Source organism: Filicampus tigris, chromosome 7, assembly GCF_054856515.1.
Source record: "Filicampus tigris isolate MCC_2025a chromosome 7, RoL_Ftig_1.0, whole genome shotgun sequence".
Taxonomy (NCBI): Eukaryota; Metazoa; Chordata; class Actinopteri; order Syngnathiformes; family Syngnathidae; genus Filicampus; species Filicampus tigris.
In genome coordinates this window covers 16,179,185-16,201,422 of record NC_141223.1, presented here as the reverse complement: position 1 = coordinate 16,201,422, position 22,238 = coordinate 16,179,185, and the positions used below count along the sequence as shown (strand labels likewise).

At 40.6% G+C, this 22,238-nt stretch overlaps 2 protein-coding genes across 6 annotated transcripts in view; one reads left to right on the top strand and one right to left on the bottom strand.

Annotated features, from left to right (window-relative positions):
* Positions 1-15,688, top strand: part of cbl (Cbl proto-oncogene) — a 50,045-nt gene extending 34,357 nt beyond the window's left edge. The window contains exons 8-16 of the mRNA XM_086035846.1: positions 297-428; positions 496-714; positions 1,419-1,550; positions 2,455-2,871; positions 3,873-3,961; positions 5,998-6,204; positions 6,307-6,395; positions 6,476-6,676; positions 10,056-15,688. Of these exons, the coding sequence (XP_085891972.1) occupies positions 297-428; positions 496-714; positions 1,419-1,550; positions 2,455-2,871; positions 3,873-3,961; positions 5,998-6,204; positions 6,307-6,395; positions 6,476-6,676; positions 10,056-10,351 (1,782 nt within the window). The 3' untranslated portion in view covers positions 10,352-15,688. The remainder of the gene's footprint in view (positions 1-296; positions 429-495; positions 715-1,418; positions 1,551-2,454; positions 2,872-3,872; positions 3,962-5,997; positions 6,205-6,306; positions 6,396-6,475; positions 6,677-10,055) is intronic.
* Positions 15,689-16,696: 1,008 nt separating this feature from the next.
* Positions 16,697-22,238, bottom strand: part of mcamb (melanoma cell adhesion molecule b) — a 46,720-nt gene continuing 41,178 nt past the window's right edge. For all 5 annotated transcript variants that reach the window (XM_086036026.1, XM_086036027.1, XM_086036028.1 and 2 more), the window contains 3 exons: positions 21,234-21,357; positions 20,135-20,246; positions 16,697-20,029 (listed from right to left, as the gene is read on the bottom strand). In XM_086036026.1, coding sequence (XP_085892152.1) covers positions 20,027-20,029; positions 20,135-20,246; positions 21,234-21,357 — 239 coding nt within the window. In that variant the 3' untranslated portion in view covers positions 16,697-20,026. The remainder of the gene's footprint in view (positions 20,030-20,134; positions 20,247-21,233; positions 21,358-22,238) is intronic.

Here is a 22,238-nt window from a genome sequence, read left to right as displayed (position 1 = left end):
TTATACAATAATGAAAGCTAGATTAGAGTGAATAAAACACTACTTGAACACTAATCAATAGAACTTTATTGTACCTAAAATACGTATCGACAGTGAGGTGAGTTCAAAGCAAATAGTTGTCGTTTTTTTTCTTGAATGACTTGGACTCAAATGAAATGTAACGTTTGTCAAACTGACTCCACTCTATAGCAGTGTGGGGAAAGCCCCAGCAGTCCTCTGCAACAACTTCCAAGATCCTCTCTGTGATGAGTACTGGCCCCTGAGGGCTCATGACTGCCTTTTCTCTCTCCCTCCAGGAGCAATATGAACTCTACTGTGAGATGGGCTCCACCTTCCAGCTGTGCAAAATCTGTGCGGAGAACGACAAGGACGTAAAGATCGAGCCCTGTGGTCATCTAATGTGCACCTCCTGTCTCACTGCGTGGCAGGTAGTACAGGAGACTCTTGTGGGTATGTTGTCTTTTGCACATTCTTTACCCCTGTCCTCCATGGCAGGAGTCCGAGGGTCAAGGCACGGGCTGCCCATTCTGCCGCTGCGAGATTAAAGGTACCGAGCATATTGTTGTGGATCCATTCGACCCTAAGGACAACAACGGGAGCTCCTGCAGGGGCCTGTTTGGGGCAGAGGGTGCTCCATCGCCTAGCTATGATGACGATGATGATGACAGACTTGAAGACCCCCACCTAATGATGAGCAAACTTGCTTGTACAAAGGTAGCTTTGTGCAGCATGTTCGATTAGGTTTTTCTCCCGTTAAGCACCTGAATGGTGTCTTCGACTCATGTCTGTGCAGATGAAATACTTGTTGCATGGCCTTTTCTCTTTTACTGTGCTTCAAACTCAAAGCTCGTAGCCTCCTGTCTTTGTTTTCATACTGCCTTTTATGTACCTCACATTTTCATGTGGTACAGTCCCCTAGCTTCCATCTTTTATGTGTCTCTGAGATGATGCATTGATCTTTTACACATTAGTAGGTGTAGCCGGTAAACATTCTTTCATGTGGTTAACGTGTCCTTGATCATTTGGGATTTTTTTTTTTTTGTCAAGTTTTTATTTGGTGTGTTGACAATTGTAATGAATCATGCATGGTTTCTCAGTTCCAACATAAACATTTCAAATTGCAACACGTTGAAAATATTTGGACATTAAACTTTGTCTGGAAACTAATATTGAGGATCAGCGCCTCTAATGACATGTTTAAATTGAAGCAGTCGTTTAATGTCTGGATATTTTCAACATCATCATAGCCTTTAATAGTAAGAATCGCTAGAATTAATTTTCTGTCACGTCATCCGGTTTGGGAAAGCTGTATAGTTTATTCTGTCTAATCACCTAGGATGATAAAACTTGCCAGATTCAATCAACTTTAATTATTTTACTTAGAGTGACATTGAAGTTGTTTTGGGTGCGTGTTGCAGGTGGAACGTCCCCCATCACCCATGTCAATGACTCCTCAGTCATCCCTCCCACCGGTGCCACCCAGACTAGACTTGCTTCCACACAGACCCCCAAACCCACCCGGTGCCTCCAGTCCTGGAGTCACTACAAAGGTCAGTAAAGACAGAGAATATTATGACTATTATACTTACAGAGCAGGAATGAACATATTATTTATTATTAAATGTATTCTTATCAATTATTACACAACATGTCAGCTTTGCGTAGGTGAGCTATATTCACACTTATAGTACACTATATACTAAACTATATTTACTATATACTTCTGCAGTTAGCATTGTTCTGCTCCATGCAGCACAGGTGTGAAGGAGTTCAGAACATTCGCAGACTTTCTCCCATTTTGTTAATCGATTCATTTTGTTAATCAAGGCAGTCTGCTTGGAGAGGAGTTGTCTTCGCCAGTTACACTTCTAAATATGGCTCGTACAGATAGTAAGCTTTCAGGAAATGACCCATATTGTGCTGTAGCATGACTGTTTTCACAGCTCTGAGTCAACCAATGACAACAGTGTTGTTAAGAGGAAGTGGGTGCATTCTGTTGCTGTGTGGCAGAGTTTTACCACACAAACAGCCTTACACTTTTGTGTAGTGTACACTTTTTTCCGCTGACCTGTTCATGGATGCTCCTACTATACCTACTATAGTCTATATATCCTAGTATAGTCTATATAAATGAAAGCATCCACAATCTTAATTTGAAATAACTTTAGCCAGATCTGTTGTATTTTACCAAATGTCAGGGGTTTTTTGGGCAGATCTTAAAGCAGAATCAAAATATGCTAATTGATTCTTTCTGTTCCACTCTGTACATGTTCATCATACAAGAATTTAATTCTGTAAATTGGATGCTGAAAATTTCTCTGGTTAGGAATATTTTTCTATCTATGCATTGTATTGAAAATGTAGTTTTTAATATACCGCTCATATTGTTTATGTTGTTACATCAGACCAACAAGCAGCCCTAAGGAGGCATTTCTATTTCACTGTCCTCTCCAGGCAGCATCTCATCACAAAGACAAGCCCCTTCCTCTCCCCCCAGCACTGAGGGATCTCCCACCTCCACCTCCTCCAGACCGCCCCCACGCGGCCGGCGCGTGCTCAGAGGGGCGCTTGCAGAGACGGCCCCTACCCTGCACGCCCGGTGAGGCTGCAAGAGATAAACTGCCTCCAGCACCCCCAAACCGGCCACCCACTGACTGGAACTCCCGGCCTGTTCCCAAAGCCCCAACATTCTCGTCTTCATCATCTTCATCTTCCTCATCCAGTCAAGTCTCTGTTGTGGGTGTGGACATTCGCGCAGGTGTCAGGGAGCTCTCCAACCGACACTCCCTCCCTTTGGCGCTGCCCTCTGCTCTGGACACACGCACAGACCCGCAGAAGAACAATAACTCTCTCAGTTTGGACCACCAGCTGGTTAGCACAACCACAAAATACCACACCCACACTTTGAGCCTGTCTTGTAATTTGAAAATACCAATAGATGCACAGTTGTATTATGTTTAGGAATGAAACGAGTTCTTGAGTAATTCGAGTATCTTTATTTTTAAAAAAAAAACAATTCTAGAGGGATTTTTTTTCTACCTTGAGTAACCTGTTTGTGTGAAGGCCAATTTTAAAATGAACGTTAGCTGACCAAAGAAGACATGGACATCAATGCCTTGGTGGGCTTTTTATATGAAGTTGTTCCGGTCAGCGCGTGGTTGCATAGCAGCCGACTTGACTCATCTTCCCACCTGTAGTTGGAGCCAGTTTATATTGCCACAAACTGTTGCCACTAATATCAACATGTCAGCCTAAAATCATGTTCAGTCGCTAATTAGGGACACTAAAAACCCTGTAATTACACAGACATTGACATATGGCGACTGGTACTTGGTTTAGGATTTAGTGGCTACCAGCTAGCCGCTAAGCTAATACCCCATATAGGCTGGCAAGATCCGACAGACAACTTTTCATAGGCAGTGTAATAGGCAAAAATGACTGCACACTTTTGTTGACAACCTGACACAGCTGCAGTTCTTACTGACCATTTTTTAACAAACCAGGCTTACTCAAACATGTTGTTTTACCCGTCAAAATCGTTACTGTGTATCTGTCGTCATTTCGGCCCATACTCAATGTTTCCAAAGTATAAAATACAGCTGCAATGCACCATTTAATTTAAGTAAAAAAAAAAAAAAAAGGTTATCTAAAAATCATTTAAGTGTAATGTTATTTTCTGTCATGTATTCATAATTCTTCATTTTTTATTTTTTTCTGAATACTCGATTATTCGTTAGGAATTTCTGTAGGATATCCGAATACCAAAATATTAAATAGTTGCAGCCCTAATTATGTGAACTTAACATTTGTTTTGACTCACTTCACATATTTTTTTGGTTCACGTTTCTGAGATTCTTCTATTTACATTTCAGAACTTTGTCTCAGTCATTGGACAAGATTATGACAACCCCAAAGTCAAACCATCATCCTCTGCCAATGCCATCTACACACTGGCAAGCAGGTATTTATTAGCTTTGTTTCCTTTAACAATCCATGTTCATAAAATTAGAGAGCAGCACAGACAGCAAGTTGAATATCCGCCACACATCAATGCGGTTATGGGTTAAAAATTTGCCTGGCAGTTGAAACATTATTTCGGTGAATTGACAACAATAAAAGTCAATGGTTGTGTCAGCCGCGTGGTTGACAAGTTATCACTGGAGACCTCCCCAGTCACCAGGGATAAATTCCAGCTTCCATGTGACAGAATAAATTGGATAACAAAAATAATAATAATAATGGATCTCTATTCTGGTAACACAGTGGTACCTATTTGGGAATTTTTCAAGATTTTTATTATTTGTTTATTATTTTTTTACGAGCTAAGTTACGAGTGCTAGATGATGGCAGTGAACTAGACAACAAGCAGCAGATTGTGAGCAATTCTTCAAAAATAGTGCATGCTTCAAGCTGATTTTTTTCCATTCATAAAGTTCACTGTGAAATTAAACCCGAAACAGAGAATTTCATGTTGTGTGTTTAATCATACCACATACATTTGCACTCTAAAAGTCTAAAAGTTAAAATGATTCATATTTTAGCCCCTGTAGCAGACAGACAATTCCAAAAGAAGCTTAGACAAGTGGCTTTCACACAGGCAGAATTTATTATTATTGACTGTTTCAATCGAAGATGTAAAAATAATGTGTCAGTGTAAGAGAAGCACTGTTTATTTTTTATTTTTATTTTTTCAAGGGGTACGAAGACGTCTATATCGTCATTGTCTACAAACCATATATTACTTGATGCGTGTTGTCTATATATCACTGCCGTTACTTATCAGAGCTCCCGGCGATCGACGGCATCCGCCATTAGCCTGCGGCGCAAAAAAATTCCGCGACATCCTCTGCGACACAGTCACGTGTATATTCTGATGCATTAAATTGGCTAAGAGTCGGAGAATTGGATTAAAAAGAGACACGGACATTTCCGCTCTCCCGGCTTTAAAGGTAGAAAGACGCAAGGGGGCTCCCGGCTATAGTGGTAAAACGCGGTTATGCACTCCCGTCCTTAATGGGTTAAGAAAAGAAGAGCGTTATTTTTCTCAAATTAATATAGAGTACCAAATTATTTTTGTACTCCAAATAAACTCAAAGTTCTATATTTTTTCCTCTTTTTTTTTTTTAAGCACAAAATTTGATAATACACATTGAACAACTCACTGTGCATTGATTCAACTCAGAACTTGTTTTATTTTTTGTACTGAAACTATTAGTGGGTTTTAGCCATGACATTTACACTAATTGAATGTTAACGTTAAACACTATACATGTATATCCATATGGAGGACGCTTTATAAAAATGTATTTTCATGTTATTGCCGTGGCATGCAAATGGCACCAATTTGGTTGAATGGCCCATATAAGCATTACCATAGAATGAGGGATTTCTCTGTTTGACACATGTGATTTAATGGTAAGCAATATATTTGCATCATTATTTATCGGCTTACGCAGGATAAAATGAAGAATCTCACGCAGCTCCATATGTTGGGTACATGCGTGACTTCATCTACAAACGACACTAGTGATTTATGACCTGGTTAAGTGCAATCAATGGGGAACAAGCTTGCTTGTCAACAAATGATATACACTCGTCAAAATTCTATTTGAAGTTATGTCGTTTTGACGTGTCACAACCTGTCCGTGGAGCTCTCAACTCTATCAACTCTTATACAGGAGGCTTATTTATATCAGGAAAGGCAGAAGGAATAGCACAATGTCATGGGGCATTGAATATGAAATAATTATGCACAAACATTTTGATATCATTGTACGTTCTACAATACTGTAGAGCGCTTTTTACTTTTTAAAAACACTTTTTTATGGGTGTGGGGATCTGGGACAGATTTATGGCATTTAATTTGAATGGCGAAAGATTATTTGAGAAATGAGCGTTTGATTTACCAGCGTGGTCATGGAACGAACTTACCTCATAAGTTAAGGCAGTTCTGTTGTACAATGCATTTTTTGTATGCATGTATGTTTTATCTCTTAGACCGTCTTCAGCTGTGAGGTCAGTGACAGGCGAGGAGGCCCGTGACAGTGAGGAGGAATCAGAGTACATGATCCCCTCCTCTCGGCCCGTCCTGCCCCCCATCACGGCGCCACCTGCGGGAGAGAGCCCCCCGGTCTCGAGACCCCCGCAACCTCAGTCTCTATTTACTATTCAGACGCAGAGTCAAGCCATTGCTTTCAACCCACGGTAATCCTTCAAGATGGCTCGTGTCACATGATCTTGTGGTGGTGAAGATGAAGATGCTTTACTGTAGCAAGGTAAATCAGATATGATTGTTTCCTTTTGCAGGCCGACACTCGGCGAACTAGAGGATGGCCCTCCGATGTACGAGGCCATGTACAACATCCAAGCCAGGTCGCAGCAAGCCAGGGATTCAGGTTCCTATGCTACAAAAATAAAGAAGTACATAACTTCAATTGTATATTCTAATGCATTCTTCCATTCTCCACTAATCCAGATTATTCAGAGCTCCCCCCTCTGCCCATGACCAACGGCCCAAGGGAGCACACAGCAGAGGACAGGGAGGATGAGGACAATGGCTACGATTTCCCCAAACCACGATTGCCAATGCACCCCACCCGACGGACCTTTTCGGAACTTGGAGGGTCCTCCTCATCAACTTCTTCCTCCTCGTCGAGCTCATCCTCCGTGGCATCTTGTAAGTTTTTTAAAGTGATCTTCAGGTGGTCCATTTTTTGCTCAAAAGCTAATTGTTTTTTTTTATCTGGAAAATGACATTAGCTTGCATTTTCAATATTATCAATTTGTTTTGGAGAGATCGGTAAATAACTAACTACTCTCAGAATGCCCATTTCTAGTCAGCAATATAGCGACGCCCCCCTCCCTCTTTCTATGTCTTGGTGGGAGTCAGTGGAGGAACCAGACACAAGTTGTCCATTCAAAATCATTGTTCATACGTTATGCATAATGTCAAAAAACAGCCATCTATTTGCACCAAAATGTATGTGGACATTTCTACTTCTGCCCATTTCAACCTCTGAAAATATTACAACAATTAGCCTCTCTGTGGCTCACTTGTGAGGAAATGAGCAGTTAACATGCAGTTTCTCTCACTGAATTGATCATAGATCATTATTATATATTAAATTTCAATCTATCTCTAAGGGTTTGGCTTGACTTTTTTTCCAAGTTCACCTCCAGGGGGTACCCCCGTCACCGCCCAGCTGTAGATGAGGCACTCTAAACGGCCACATTCCGTTGGAGGGTCGGCTCCAAATTTGTCAAAGTCCATCCATACATCCATTTTCTGCACCGCATATCCTCAGTCGGGTTGTGTGTAGGCGTGCTGGATTTTTCAAAGTCCAACTTTGAGCTGCACCTGTGGCCGGACAGAATTAGCATTTGCCCTTTTACGGCTGCATGAACGGCGGGCAACTGTGACGCGGGGCTCCTCCGCTGCTTGAGAGGAGAGTGACCAAGACATGGAGCTACGGTCAGACGATAATTTCGTACAGCTAATCTTGGCTGTATCAGCGGCCGAACACTGATTGCTGCCCCTACAGGCAACTGTGCTAGCCTGTTAGCTGCATGGGGTTAATGGCTGTCTATCTATGGAGTCTAACAAAAAAAGCATCGCTAAATGTCTGAAACCTCTGACCAATCGCCCCCAAAATTGATATGCACAAATTGCACATTCCTACTCTTGTCCACTTAGTGTAAAAATATAACAACAATCGTCACAATATTTTCAATTTTGTGGTTATAATGGCTTTTCCTCGTAGGAGCTCACATTTAATGTCAATAAAATCCAAAATATTGAGCCGATTGCTTTTATGTGTTCATAGGTTGAAGTGGACATGAGTAGAGCCGTGTATATGAATTTTGGTGACGATTGGTCACCATTTTCAGATACTAGGTGAAAACAATGTGAGAAAGCAAGTCAGGAAACAATATTACACAGTATGCCTCCTTACTTTTAATGATTTAGTCCGGCTGATTTGTGAAAAAAGCAGTCACGCCCGTCAAATATTGGGTGTCATTAAGATGTGCTGAATGTAGTCATAAAAAAAAACTCACAATATCATTTCTGAATTTTAAAGCGGGATACAATTTTGTGCTTACAAAATGTATACATACAGACCTATTACATAAGTGAGTTTTTATTTGTTTTATCTGGATCACTTCCAAGAAAATAAAATAAAATAATCTCTATAATGTCTCATTTGTCATTCACATGTCAGTTAACGGGTTCAGTCAAGATCTAATCAGAGCCTGCTTGTTTTGTTTAGCAACTTTTATGGTACATAATATACAGTTGTAGTTCTGTTTTTTTTTTAATGCTGTACAAAAAGGCCTAATTGCAATATTGAGGATGCAGAAACTGGCACATACACATCCGGGGACATAATTGAGCCCAAACACGAGTGTTGCTACAGGAATATTATGGGTTGGGTTCTACACTGTTGACCTCTGAAGGGTGGTCTCATTATTTGTTGTTCACAGTGGTATGCTAATCTTGTCAATTGTCACTGATGGTGAAATGGTACAGTTGCCTGACTTTGGTGCAGGCAGCCTGGCTTCAGTCGTCTTTTATTTTGTTTGGATCAGTCAACAACGCCATTAAGATATCTGTATAAATATTAAAAGCCAAGATTTTAAAAAATGAAACACTATCTTTTGTGTTTATAAGTACCAAACTTAAATCATGCTGTAGAAACTCAAAGCACAGGTAATGGTAGCGTGTGACTTGCAGCACGCTGTAAGCATTTTGTTTACACCACTAAATACTTATAACTCACATTACAAATCATTGTCACTATTTCGTTATATTTTTGTGATAAGTCTTGAGGCCATATTAGCCAACAATATATCATAAACAATGGCAGGATAAATTGTGGTGGTCTGCGCCTGTGATTTTGTGTTTTTTCATTTGACATCAACAAATTGTTGATCTAGCGAAAATGGGGGTGGTTTATCATTTAATGTTCTCAAAGGTTTTGCAGACGTGCAAATTCCAAAGATTTATTACAGTACACTGTGATATGCAATCTAGACCAGTAGATAGTGATACTATTTGATGACGAGACTCTTGGACATGCCTTCACTGACCACTTGTCCTCCATTTGCACAGGAAAGCATTTGTAGTATTTGCAAGGAAAATAACAGTGTCGTTTCCAACAATACTGTCCTTCCATTCATTTGCTGTGGTGCTTTTCCTCATTAGGGTTGCGGGTAAACTGGAGTCTATCCCAGCTGACTTTGACTGGGGTACACCCTGCATTGGCTGCCTGCCAATTGCAGGGCACATGTAGACAAACAATAATTCGCGCTGGCATTTATACCTATGGACAATTTGGAGTCTTCAACAATGACTAACATATTTTTAGATGGAGAACATGCAAACATCAATCAGGTGGGATGGAGTTTAGATTCAAATCCAAAACCTCACAAATGCTAACCTCTATGCCCACCGTGCTTCTTCCAGACCAGGGTTATAATAGTTTTGCAGTTTTCATTATAAAGTAGTCAGTATTGGGTTTTTTTGTGTGTGTGTGTGTGTTTTTTTTTATCTTTTATTTTTTGTTTTTTTTTTACACACCATAGTTTTAATTAGTTTTTAGGGTGTGTTTGTTAGCTTTTATTTTTTATAAAATGCTTCAATTTAGTTTTTTTTTTATTTTAGTTTTGTTTTATTCTATGTTTTTTATTTGTTGAGTGCAAGTTAAAATAAAAAGGTCAGTAAGTATTGTGTCATAAAATAAACTACAATTCCCAAATGAGCATTCCACCTTCCTTCTTCTGTACGGCCATACAGTAATACCAAACTAAATACATTAAAAATTAACCCTGAAAGCTCATGCATGAAATTGGCCGGCTGCGCGCCATCTCACGGCCAACAAGTCGGAATTGTTGCGCAGTGCGTGCAGTTGAACAATTATTTTTCTCATCTATTTTTTGAATGGCTTTGCAATTAATTGTCTACTTGGGTCACGTTCAGCGGCCTTGCCTTGTCTAAAACCTGACAATTTTGATTGAGAATACTTTGTCTGTCTGTCTGTCTCTTCCTTGCTCCTTAGGCCTCTCAGAGTCCGTGGAAGCCCCAGAGAGACCTCCCAAGCCCCTCCCAAGACGCATCAACTCAGAGCGTCGACCCAGCCCCGTCCCACCAGTCCCCGATACTCCCAGCTGCGGGGCAACGGGAGGAGATGTCAACCCTCAGATGAGCAGCGAGATCGAGCTTCTCATCAGTCAGGGATATTCGTACCAGGACATCCAGAAAGCACTGATGATTGCACAGAACAATATCGAGATGGCCAAGAATATCCTGCGAGAGTTCGTCTCCATTCCCTCCACGGCGCACATTCTCACATAGCACACATGGCCAGCTCGCCCTGGCTCGGCTTGATCCTTTTTTTTAAAGGTCGGCATGGCTTGTTGCCTGCAGTGTGACCCTCTCTGGTGCTTGTCGACGCCCCCGCCCCGCTCTGATCCGTTGTGGAATTTTCAATTGGCTGGCGCTCGCAGCATCTCTTTCAGCAGCCTTCTCAAACTGCGACAAGAGCATCTCGCCAGGCCCGGCTCGGTGCCGCGATGTCAAAAACAGGACGCCCTTCGGAAGCCTCGCTGAAAATGTAACCTCACAAATAAAATGTATGTCTCTATGAAAGTTTAATATATGGTTAAATGTATATTAAATGTGTGTAATATATACAAGTTAGTATGTGAAACGATGTCCGCTTCGAGGGTCCGTCACTCTTGGTACAAGCACCAAGTGTGCCTATTGTCAAAACATCGATGAAAGACTCAGATTGGCACTACGGCATTTGTTTTGTGTGTGTGCGTGTAGGTGTTAGTATGCATATTTGTACTGTATGTGTGAATGGTAAGCCCAAAATTGTTCATACCCTGGCCAAATTTAGTTTGTAATTTGTTGAATGAAAATGACATAAGGAAGTAGTAAATTGTGCTTAAAAATATCTAAATAAATGTTGGAAAACAAACAGTTCTTAGAAATGAAATGCAAACTTAAGTTAAATACAATTTAACTGTACTTAGTGTTTTTCTCGCGTCCGTCCCACTTGAGGGAGCCCAAGATAGCTGGTAACTGCAATCCTCTAAACCCCAACCTTTTTTTCTACCAGGGACCGGTTTATACAAGTCTATATCCTTCGCGGCCCTGTAACTATTCTGATCTTTCCAAATACGTCCGTTTATTTTACTTATTTCCTAGCTTGCCCATTTAATATTAGCATTACGCGACGGAGACAACTTGACAGGCGTTAAGAGTCAGTCATAGATGGATGTAACGGAGAGGATCCGGTCACTTTTCAATAAAATATTTTTCAGCCTCTGATACTAAATAAACCAGAAGTGCTGTCCCCTTATTTATTTTTTTATTGTTCCATCAGTGTAGCCCGCCTCAGCATGGTGATTGGGGACCCCTGGTCTAGACCACAGGTGTGAAACTCACAGCCTGTCCACCAGATCTGGCCCTCCACATCATTTTGTGGCGCCTGTGAAAGCAAATCATGTCAACTTCCATGATGCTTGCTAAAATCTGTACCAAATGTCCAATTTTATGTACTAAATAAATAGCATTGAGATACTGCAAGCATTTTCTTGTCACCTAACCCGTTACTACAGTCACTTGAACAAACTGTTACTCTTGACTTGTGATTTTAAAGCTTGTTATCCATTAGTTTTACACTGTATAATAATATGAGGAAATGATTAAACATACGGTTTCACAGTCATAACAGCCCTCTGACGGAAACCATAACTACAATGTGGCCCATGACAAAAATAAGCTTCACACCCTTGAAAAAGACTTAGTCGATCACTGCAGTTACCAGGATCTTTTTGAGTGGTGGGAATTAGTTTCCTTTAAATGTACACAGGTATGAATTCAAGTTGTAAAAGGAAATTTGCAATGTTTGCTGTATATCTTAACTTTTAAGGCTTTTTGCCACTTTCTTGTGTCATTTCCATCTTAAACATACACATTCACTAAATACAAACATGCTTCAACTCAGAATTCTGCCTGCATAGGATAAATGCCACAGAATTATTTTCCTTTTCGAACAACAAGACTTTGGTACTAGTTTGTCATGATATTAGCACCAGCTAATGTTGCTTAAATTGAGGTTGGCACTGTTTGGCATTGTTTGCCGGAATGGCGCTACACCGGGGCTAGGTGGGGCTGTAGCCCAGTCAAGAACTCTATAGCCCCACTTAAGCCCAACACACATACAAATGTGTGTAGGTGTTTTTTTTTTGTGTATGTGTGTGTGTGTGACTGCTAGCATGTGTGCCTGAAATGAATTTGGATGTTCTAATGTTGACCACCGCACAGTACCAGACGGGCTCATGTTCTGCGATCTGGGGCGGCTGATTTATTTGTCTGTCTGTCTTTGTCTGACATCATCTGACTGGTTCAGGTTTCGGTCTGCAGCTCAGTGTGGCGTTGTGGTTACAAAGAAAAAAAAAATTGATTTCTTTTTGGTAATATATTGCAACGATCGTAAATATTGTAATTAATTCAGAAGTGCTTCACTGCTGCTACTATTATTATAGTGTTAAACAATTAAGCCTTAAGTGTACATTTGTGAATATTGTTTAACCTGTCATCGTCCTTTAAAGTGACAGTATCGCTATGTTCCTGCAGTCGCTAATGTAGCATACTTGAACGTTCAAGCAGCTGGAAGAGCTGTCAACTGCAGTGTATTTTTTTGTTTGTTTTGGGGTTTTTTTTGCTTTTCTTTCAGGTCATCATAGCACCAGTAAGCAAAACGCAATGCGGAATGGCGCTTTTGGCTCCAGAGTTAAACCCCATTGAAAGGAATAGCTGAGGGTGGAGGTGGGCTCACGGCGTTGTTGGACATTATAAGCATTAGGGCCAATTCGCAAAAATAACTCAGGAATAACGTTTTTAGACTCGCTGAGTCTGAATCAATGAAGTCACACTTGTAGCCTTTTTTTTTTTTTTTCCGCGTTTCTTTCGGTCATTCTAACTTGCACAGTATTTTCCAAGCCAAGGTCATCAGATCTCTATAAACAGGAGCTTCCAGGTACCAGTACCTGGAATCAACACACACAGGAGCTTTGAGGTATATTGATGCAACACTCACGCTTGTATATGAAGAATGTGTCTCTGGTGCTTGTACACTTGCAAATAAGCTTATTCTGGTCTCAACTCTCCAGTCGATCTCCATTTCTGCTTTTGTGTTCCTAGTTGCCTTGACAAACTTACTGAATGCTGAGTAATGGGGTCTTCATTACTGTACCGTAGTTGTAGGGCAGCGTGTCATTGTGTATTGATTTATTCACCCAGCATACCAAATTGTGCTTTGATGCTGTCACTCTAAAGGCGTGTGCAGTCATACAAAAGACAAGAATGCCGTTTGCTCTCATTTTTACATTCCTGTATTGTTCCTCCCCAACACACACACACAATGTTTTGTTTACATCTGTGAATAATTCTCTAAAGCAGTGCCATTTGTGTTGAGATCCTGATTGACTGAGTCCTTTTGCTGTCTGTGTGTGCACGTCTAGTGGTCTGTGTGCGTGCAGGCCTCTGTGTGTGTTGTTCGTGTGTGCAGGCCTCTGTTGTGTGTGTGTGTGGACATCTGAATGGATGTACAGTACTGTATGTCAAGGGGAATGTGTGTGTAGCAAGTTGGTTGCGTGCAGGCGTGTGTGAGGCATGTACATGTACAGTGGGTACAGAAAGTTTTCAGACCCCCTTGAAATTTTCACTTCCTGTGTCATTGCAGCCATTTGCCAAAATCAAAAAAGTTCATTTCCCAATGTACAATCAGCACCCCGTCTTGACAATAAAAACAAATAAAAAATGTAGAAATGTGTGCTATTTTATTAAAAAAGAAAAACTGAAATATCATATGGTCATAAGTATTCGGACCCTGTGCTCACTATTGAGTAGAAGCACCTTTTTGAGATAGTATAGCCATGAGTCTTCTTGGAGTGTTGCAACACTTTTTACACACCTGGATTTGGGGATCCTCTGCCATTCTTCCTTGCAGATCCTCTCCATTTCAGTCAGATTGGGTGGTGAATGCTGGTGGACAGCCATTTTCAGGTCTCTTCAGAGATGCTCAATCGGGTTTAGGTCAGGGCTCTGGCTGAGCCAGTCAAGAACGGTCGCAGAGTTGTTCCGAAGCCACTCCTTTGTTATTCTAGCCGTGTGCTTCGGGTCATTGTCCTGTTGAAAGGTGAAACTTTGGCTCAGTCTGATGTCCTGAGCACTCTGGAAGAGGTTTTCCTCCAGAATATCTCTGTACTTGGCTGCATTCATCTTTCCTTCAATTGCAAGCTGAAAAATTCCAATTCCTGCAGCTGAAAAACACCCCCACAACATGATGCTCTCACCACCACATTTCACTGTAGGAATTGTATTGGGCAGGTGATGAGCAGTGCATGGGTTTCTCCACACATGCTGCTTCGAGTTAACACCCAAAAGTTCAATCTTGGTCTCATCAGACCAGAGAATCTTATTTCTCATAGTTTGGGAGTCCTTGATGTGTGTCCTTCTGTGCAGGCTTTCATGTGTCTTGCACTGTGGAGAGGCTTCCATCGAGCCACTCTGCCATAAAGGCCCCACTGGTGGAGGGCTTCAGTGATAGTTGACTTTGTGCAACTTTCTCCCATCTCCCTCCAGCATCTCCGGAGCTCTGCCACAGTGATCTTTGGGTTCTTCTTTACCTCTCTCACCAAGGCTCTTCTCCCACGATTGCTCTGTTTGGCTGGACGGCCAGGTCGAGGAAGCGTTGTGGTTCACCCAAACGTCTTCCATTTGAGGATTATGGAGGCCACTGTGCTCTTGGGAATCTTGAGCGCTGCAGAAATGCTTTTGTAACCTCGGCCAGACCTTTGCTTTGCCACAATTCTGTCTCTGATCACCTTGGACAGTGCCTTCAACCTCATGATTCTCGTTTTCTCTGCGAGTGAGCTGTAAGGGCTTATATAGACCTTTCCTAATCAAGTCCATTCAGTTTATTAAACACAGCTGGACTCCGATAAAGGAGCAGAACCATCTCAAGGAGGATCAGAAGAAATGGCCAGAATTTGAGTTAAATATCAAGGTCGCTGCAAAGGGTCTGAATACTATGACCATATGATTTTTCAGTTTTTCTTTTTTCCATAAACTTGCAAAAAATATCTACATTTCTGTTTTTTTCCCTGTCAAGATCGGGTGCTGAGTGTGCATTAATGAGAAATAAAATGAACTTTTTTGATTTTGGCAAATGGCTGCAATGACACAAAAAGTGAAACATTTCAAGGGGTCTGAATTTCCGTACCCACTGTAGGTGGTCGTGTGTAGACAAGCGTGTGTACGCACAGGCCAGTGTATGTAGACGCCTGTGTGTGTAGGCGTTTGCGTGTGTAGGTGAGAGAGAGAGAGCGCAGTGTTGCTTCGTGTGTCTCTGGGCTGCAGGAGCTTCACCCAGGAGCACCTGCCGTTTTCTTCTTTGCCCAAAAAATAGATCAAGCGCATCCCAGATAGCAGCTTTCTCTGCGCATGCAAGGGGAAGGTAATGAATGCATTGTGGATGGGGCCACAAGAGGGAGCTGTGGTTCCGTATACTCTCGGCAACAGTCATTAAAAAAGACATTTGTGAAATACACCCTTGTTTTTAAAGCTCATATCACTTTGGAAGACTGCACAGTGCTGTTAATAAAATTGTACGCAGGAGACGTTTTGTGGTTGTGTTTAGTTTACTCAATTTATAGTTGTCTGCTCCAAAGGTCTCTTGGTTAATTTTTTTTGTCTAACGCGAAGGGCCACTCTAAAGTTCCTCAACTTTAATTTATTAAACACGCAAAAATCAGTCAAGCAATCAGATATTGTTTCTCTTTTCTAGGTATTTTTAAAGACTGTTAGACTGACAGCTTTTTGTTAAAGCTGATAAGGCAAGTTTAAGATTTGTAGCCTACTAGTCTAGATCCACCCTTGGACTGCCGAATCGCATTCAGAACCAAAACTAGATCAAATGGTCGTAAGATTACCATTTTTAAAGCAGTTAGTTGAGGATTATTAATGTGATATGTTCATAAATTAAATCTTGGTAAAGCACAATGCGGAAGAAACCATTTTTGCTTATAAATATCTTTATTCACTAGAATTTTGAAGAGAAATTGTTTTATTTTTAGTTGTAAATACGTTATTTGTATGCTTGCATAACTAGAAAAGCTGTACATTATGTCAATCAATTTTAGTATATGCCACGTGCCCCCTGAAAATGGATGATGCGCTGCAAATGGCCCCCGGGCCGTAGTTTGGACACCACTGATGTAGACCATTTTGACAAAAGTATTGTGGCACCTTAATTGCATCCATCAATTTCTGTAGCATTTGCCCTCATTAGAGTCAAAGGACAGCATTCATTCAAATTGAATTGTGTGCGGGCAGCGTGGGATCATTTTTGTTTTGATTTATTGACAAAGATACAAATCTACTGAGTTAAATTTAGTTGTGATGGGACAGTTAATTTCAAATAATTTAATGGCATAAATAAAAGAAAATAATCCAAATTAAATACTGTATGCATAATGGTCTGTCAAATTGTGAGTATGTGTATGTGTGCGTGTGTGCCAAAACCCTGTAAATAAAAAACAATTTTGAAAGTGTTCTGACATAGCAACATCCAAATCCACCACAATTAAATTCATGTCATAGTCATTTAAAACAATGAACAGTCACTTCAGCAATATATTTTTTTTTTAATTCAAAAGAATTTTTAAAAAACAGCTTGAAAAAGCATCACTTTACATTTTAGGTCTCCAGGGATTTAAAGGGCAAACATAGCACTGGGGAGCACAATTTTTGTTCAGTTCGGTCAGACAGCTTTTTTTTAACAAATTTGTGGGTGCGGAATCCCAAACTGAGCTAAATTTTTCTCTGTCACGTTTTTGAGCTATAGGATCCCCGTTTTTTTTTGAAAATAAGAAATAAATGTGAGTGTATGTAAATAAAACCCTAAGATGGAATAGTTACAAACTTTGCAAACTAAAAAATAAAACAAAATGAAATAGAACTTACAAAGGCATGCCCATGGTTACAAGGTTAAGAGAAAAGCCAGCACTAATCATCTTAATTCATACTATACTAGCTTTCTCTGTTTGCAGATATTGATATTCCTGATCTTTTGGAGGCTGCACACACATCTTACCGCACTGTCTCAATTGTGACTGCACTAACAAGTTGCCACATAGCTGGGGATAAGTCCAATCGCAATACAGTAATATGGAAAGTTTTACTACAGCAAATCAGTGGAATTTTGCTTATCTGGAGGGTAAGCTGTGGAGAAAAAAAATGTTGCGCTAGAAAATAAACTGACTGCAATTTTGGAATCAGCATGCCAATTTTAGTTTTAATCAGCATAAAAATCTATCAGAATTGTTCCCCAGTGCAACATCTAATTGAAAAAAAAAAGGTGAGAGAAGTTTACAAAATAACTTCACTCTTTCATCAACAGGGCTGCACAAGTAGTAACGACTAGTATACAGTATTGTGATCTAAACGCCAGGACTTTCAGTACAATATTAAAATGTTGCAAGGCACAAAACATCTTCACAAATAAAATCACACCAAAGCATTTTATTGGTGTGATATTTTCACGATTAAATGCATAAATGCCAACTCTCTTACACATATATTTACTGTACTTTGAAAAAAAATCATTCAGCCCTTGTTGTCTTAATATGTGTATGCAAGGTGTTGTTTCCCCTCCTCAGTAGTCCAGTCACATTGTCAAACTCACAATGTGGGCATCAATGTTACGGATGGGCACACTAATTGATCAATTAATGGAATCGATTGGGATTAATTGTGTCTTGAGCCCACCACTTGGCTGCCAACTAATTTGCGGTCTAACGGAGTGCAAATTAACATCAGCTATGGGTAGTAGTGACAGTACAACCACTCAAGGCTGCATTATTCTGCCCTCTACCCAATAGAATACTGCTGTGGAAACACGATTTCGGGACATTGCGAGAGCTATTCTCACGTCACATAAAAAAAAAAAAAAAAAAATTAACAAAATCCACTCATTCATCATGAATCTTCCCAATTGTCCACCAAGGAAAAGTATTCAAAGGGCTATCTCTCTAGTCAATGTAAGCAATGGCGGTCTCTTGCATGTGCGGCCACTAAGGATCCCTTAAAGGGGAAATCAGCCCAGACATATTTTTTTCAATATGTTCTATGCAGGGCAGCAAAGCGGTCGACTGGTTAGCACGTCCGCCTCACAGTTCAGAGATCGTGGGTTCGATCCCGGCTCCGGCCTCCCTGTGTGGAGTTTGCATGTTCTCCCCGTGCCTGCGTGGGTCTTCTCCGGGTACTCCGGTTTCCTCCCACATTTCAAAAACATGCATGATAAGTTGATTGGACACTTTAAATTGCCCCTAGGTGTGATTGTGAGTGTGTGTGATTGTTTGTCTCTGTGTGCCCTGTGATTGGCTGGCAACCAGTTCGGGGTGTCCTCCGCCTACTGCCCGAAGACAGCTGGGATAGGCTCCAGCACGCCCGCGACACTTGTGAGGATAAGCGGTATAGATAATGGATGGATGGTTCTGTTCTATGCAAGCCCACGAGACGAAACACGGTATTCTGATAAATATTACGTTTGTGGAATAAGAGTTAATCCACCCGTTTTTAGCGATCTGAAAATGACATCACAACTACTCAGGGCACAGGGAACGACCAATCGCAGCTCGCCTGTTTTCTTCTGAGCCATGATTGGTCGTTACCCGAGCCCCGAGTAGTTGTGATGTCATTTTCAGTCAACAGAAATGACAAAATGGCCGCCCCCTGAGATGGCTAAAAACGGGTGAATTATGCTGCTTAACTCATATTGCATATTGTTAACGCACTATTAATCAGAACTCCGTGTTTCAACTAGTGGGCCTGATGGGAACATATTCTTAAAAAAATATATGTTTGGGTTGATTTCTCTTTTTTTTGTGCAATAGAAGATTTTAGTTTTTGTTTTTATTAAATCCTATTTGAAATTCTTCTGTAGGACCATGACTGAATAGAAGGCATCACGTGTGAGCTACAGGGGAGATTCCACACAAATATTTACTTAACGCATGAATCCTATTTAATACACAAGCCTGCTGTCCATCACAGCGAGGACGACTTAATGCAGTCACCATTTAAGCCTTCATCTTCACATAACAAAGATAAAGTTTCACATTACAGAACCACAAACGGACTGCATGAAGAACACAAAGAAATCAGTGCACTGAACAAAAAACATCACCGCGCTTCAAATCGTAACTTAGAAAGTGAAAGTAGGTTTTTTTGGGGGTTTTTTTGCATTTACCTGTATATATATTCAAAGCTCTGGACAAAATCTCTTTGGCGTAATATTTTACTGTTTGTAAAACTTGAACACACACATGCAATATTCTGAATGTGAAGGATCAAAAACTAACGCAAGAAGTTAATCCTATGATGTGAAATCTATAATAATTTATAATAGTTTTGCAAAAATATATCCTTTGCAGTGGAAGTCTCAAATGTTAGCAGAGACATCGTGGGAGGGTGCCGATTTAATTCAACGAACCAAAGGTTTGATTTGAGCACTAAAAGGCAAAAATATGTTTGAATTATCTCAAAGGTAGGTTGTGACATAGACACAAAGATTTTCAGTGTAAGGACTTTTGCAGAACGGCTGTCTCTGCTCTTCATAAATCAAGTGTCAATACACTTTAAATAAGGAAATATATATACACGGATGACATAGTATGTACACTGGAGGAAGAGCTTGTTCAGGTTGCTCTATAGCGATTGTTCGGCAATAAAAAAATAGTCCCTGCTTGACGGTGGTTCAGCAACATACAAAAATGGACAGCCTCATTCAAACATTGTTGCCCGCCAACAAACGTGTGCAAGGATGTAATCAAGCCCAGTGTGATCATTTTGGGGTCTCAGACAGCTTTTGATTGACAGGAAAAAGAGGCTGCGGTGGAAGCTTGGAGCCATCAGTGGGTCTCGAGAGTGTTGTCAGTTCCTCCTCACCGTTGTTTACTCCACGGGACAACCACACAAGCAAAGACAAAAAAGATAGAGAACCATGGTGAGTAAATGGAGCACCGGAAGACTTTGGTGAGGTCACACGGGGTGGGTGTTTACCTGGTTGCCGGAGGCTAGCTTCTCTCCGTTGACGCCGAGGAGGACGGCGTCCTCTGTGTTGTCGCTCTTCATTTCCACCACAATGTTGTCTTTGCTGGATTTCTCTTTGGTGCTACAAGACACAACATGTTTCACAAAAGGTCACTCAAGAACCCCACAGTGTAGAAAATCATCCATCCATCCATTTTTTTTAATGTTGTAAAATAGCACTTTATGTTGTACATTATTAAAACGGAGTAGGTAAGACCAAGGACTGCTGTAACACGCACGGGTCAGTTGTAACACTTGCAATTGCTTCAATCAGGAACAAGTTGGGCATCACCTCATTCACCTTGCACTTGCTTAGTTAGTCCTTAGCCCACATGGGAAAAATTAGGGTCATAAAGCAGACACAGAAAAAATTGTGAGGGAAAACATCATCTTGAGCAAAGAATTTTTTTTTTTTTTTTTTGCTAAAATTATTTTAGTGATTATAATGTTGGTTCTAAACCAAGCTAGCTCAATGCGAATAATGTACTCTTGGACAGTTCTAGTGAGGTTGCACGCACAGCAACATTCTTGTAAAGAAAAGGTTTTAATTGACTTCCCCTTTAAAGAGTGTATGCATCATGATGCTGCAATCTCCAATTCATTGTGCTGCACATTTTGGTGCGCCCGTTTTGGCCACCAGGTGGCAGTATTATGCAGTCATGCAAACGAAGATTTATAGACTTCTACTAATACTGCAAATAAGTCAATAAGATGCTGTAATATTTGTCATTTTTCAGAGAGAATAATATACACCTGTGAATATTGTTATATTATATGTTATATATATATTCTATATATTCTTATATATATATTCTATGTGTTACTCCACTATTTCTGTTCAGATATTCATTTCCCCTTAGCTAGCAATCAGCATGTTGATGGCATTTTGCATTGTTTGATAACATTTAGTGCACTTTCCTCAGGCAAAGCAATGTGGGTGTTTATAATACGCAATGCATAATCTTAAAATGAATGGGCAGAATTACAAAAAAGTAACAAAATAAAGACGTTCACCCTGGAGAAGAAAACAAAAAGAGCTGAGAGTTGACTAATCTTAATGTGCACTTACAGATCCTGCTTGCCGGAGCGGCCGCATATCTTTCCTTTCTTGTAGAGGAAGTAGAGCACGCTTCCCAAAATGGCCAGCAGGAGGATGCAGATGATGACGACTGCAATGATTACGCCATTGCCCTCTGGCGGAGAAGATGCACAGGAACAAGGTCAGCATTGGTGGAAAATGAGGTGGGGTGGGGCAAGTGCAGGGTGGGACGAGGCCGACTGTACAGCATGCCGCAGCGTGGAGGGCTGGTGTGTCTGAATAGACCTTTTCACAATGACGTCACACCTACTTCCAGGTGGAAAAAACTGTTTGTATTATATTTGACCAAGGCAGGGCGATAGTGAAAACATCAATGGCCTGAATGATGATTTTATCTGATGTTGTTCGAATGCGTCAGTTGAGAAGAAGATGTTACATGAGCTTCTTTAACTTGATTGGAAGGGAGACGATAGCTGCAATTCTCATTTGAACACATGAGTTGAGTTAAAAATACCACCCTTGGTAAAAAAAAAATATGGAAGCACCAGTCTCGGAGGATGTTCATCCAGTTGTTTAAATTTGTAGAAAAAAAGCAGATCACACACATGACACAAAACTAAACAAATTTCAAATGGCAGCTTTCTGGCTTTAAGGAACACTAAAAGAAATCAAGGAGGAGAAATGTGGTAGTCAGTAACAGTTACATTTTTAGACCAAGGAGCGAGAAAAAAAAAAATTAAATCAGTCACTCTGTAAATGTCCTTTCCCAAAACTAACACCTGCATCAGATTAGATCAGCTTGTTAAGAGATCTGGACCAAGTACAAACTACATGGGAAGGTTGCTAAAGGCAAGTACACTAGTATCCCAAGGAAGACCTCAAAGCATCAAGACAGGACACTTAAAGCAATATGTCTTACATAAAATGCACAGAAAAACAAATGAGGAACAAATAGAACGAAACCACTTAAAGGAAATGGCATTTACATACACAAAAGCTCAACGAAAGCCATCATTAACACCCAAACAGGAAAAA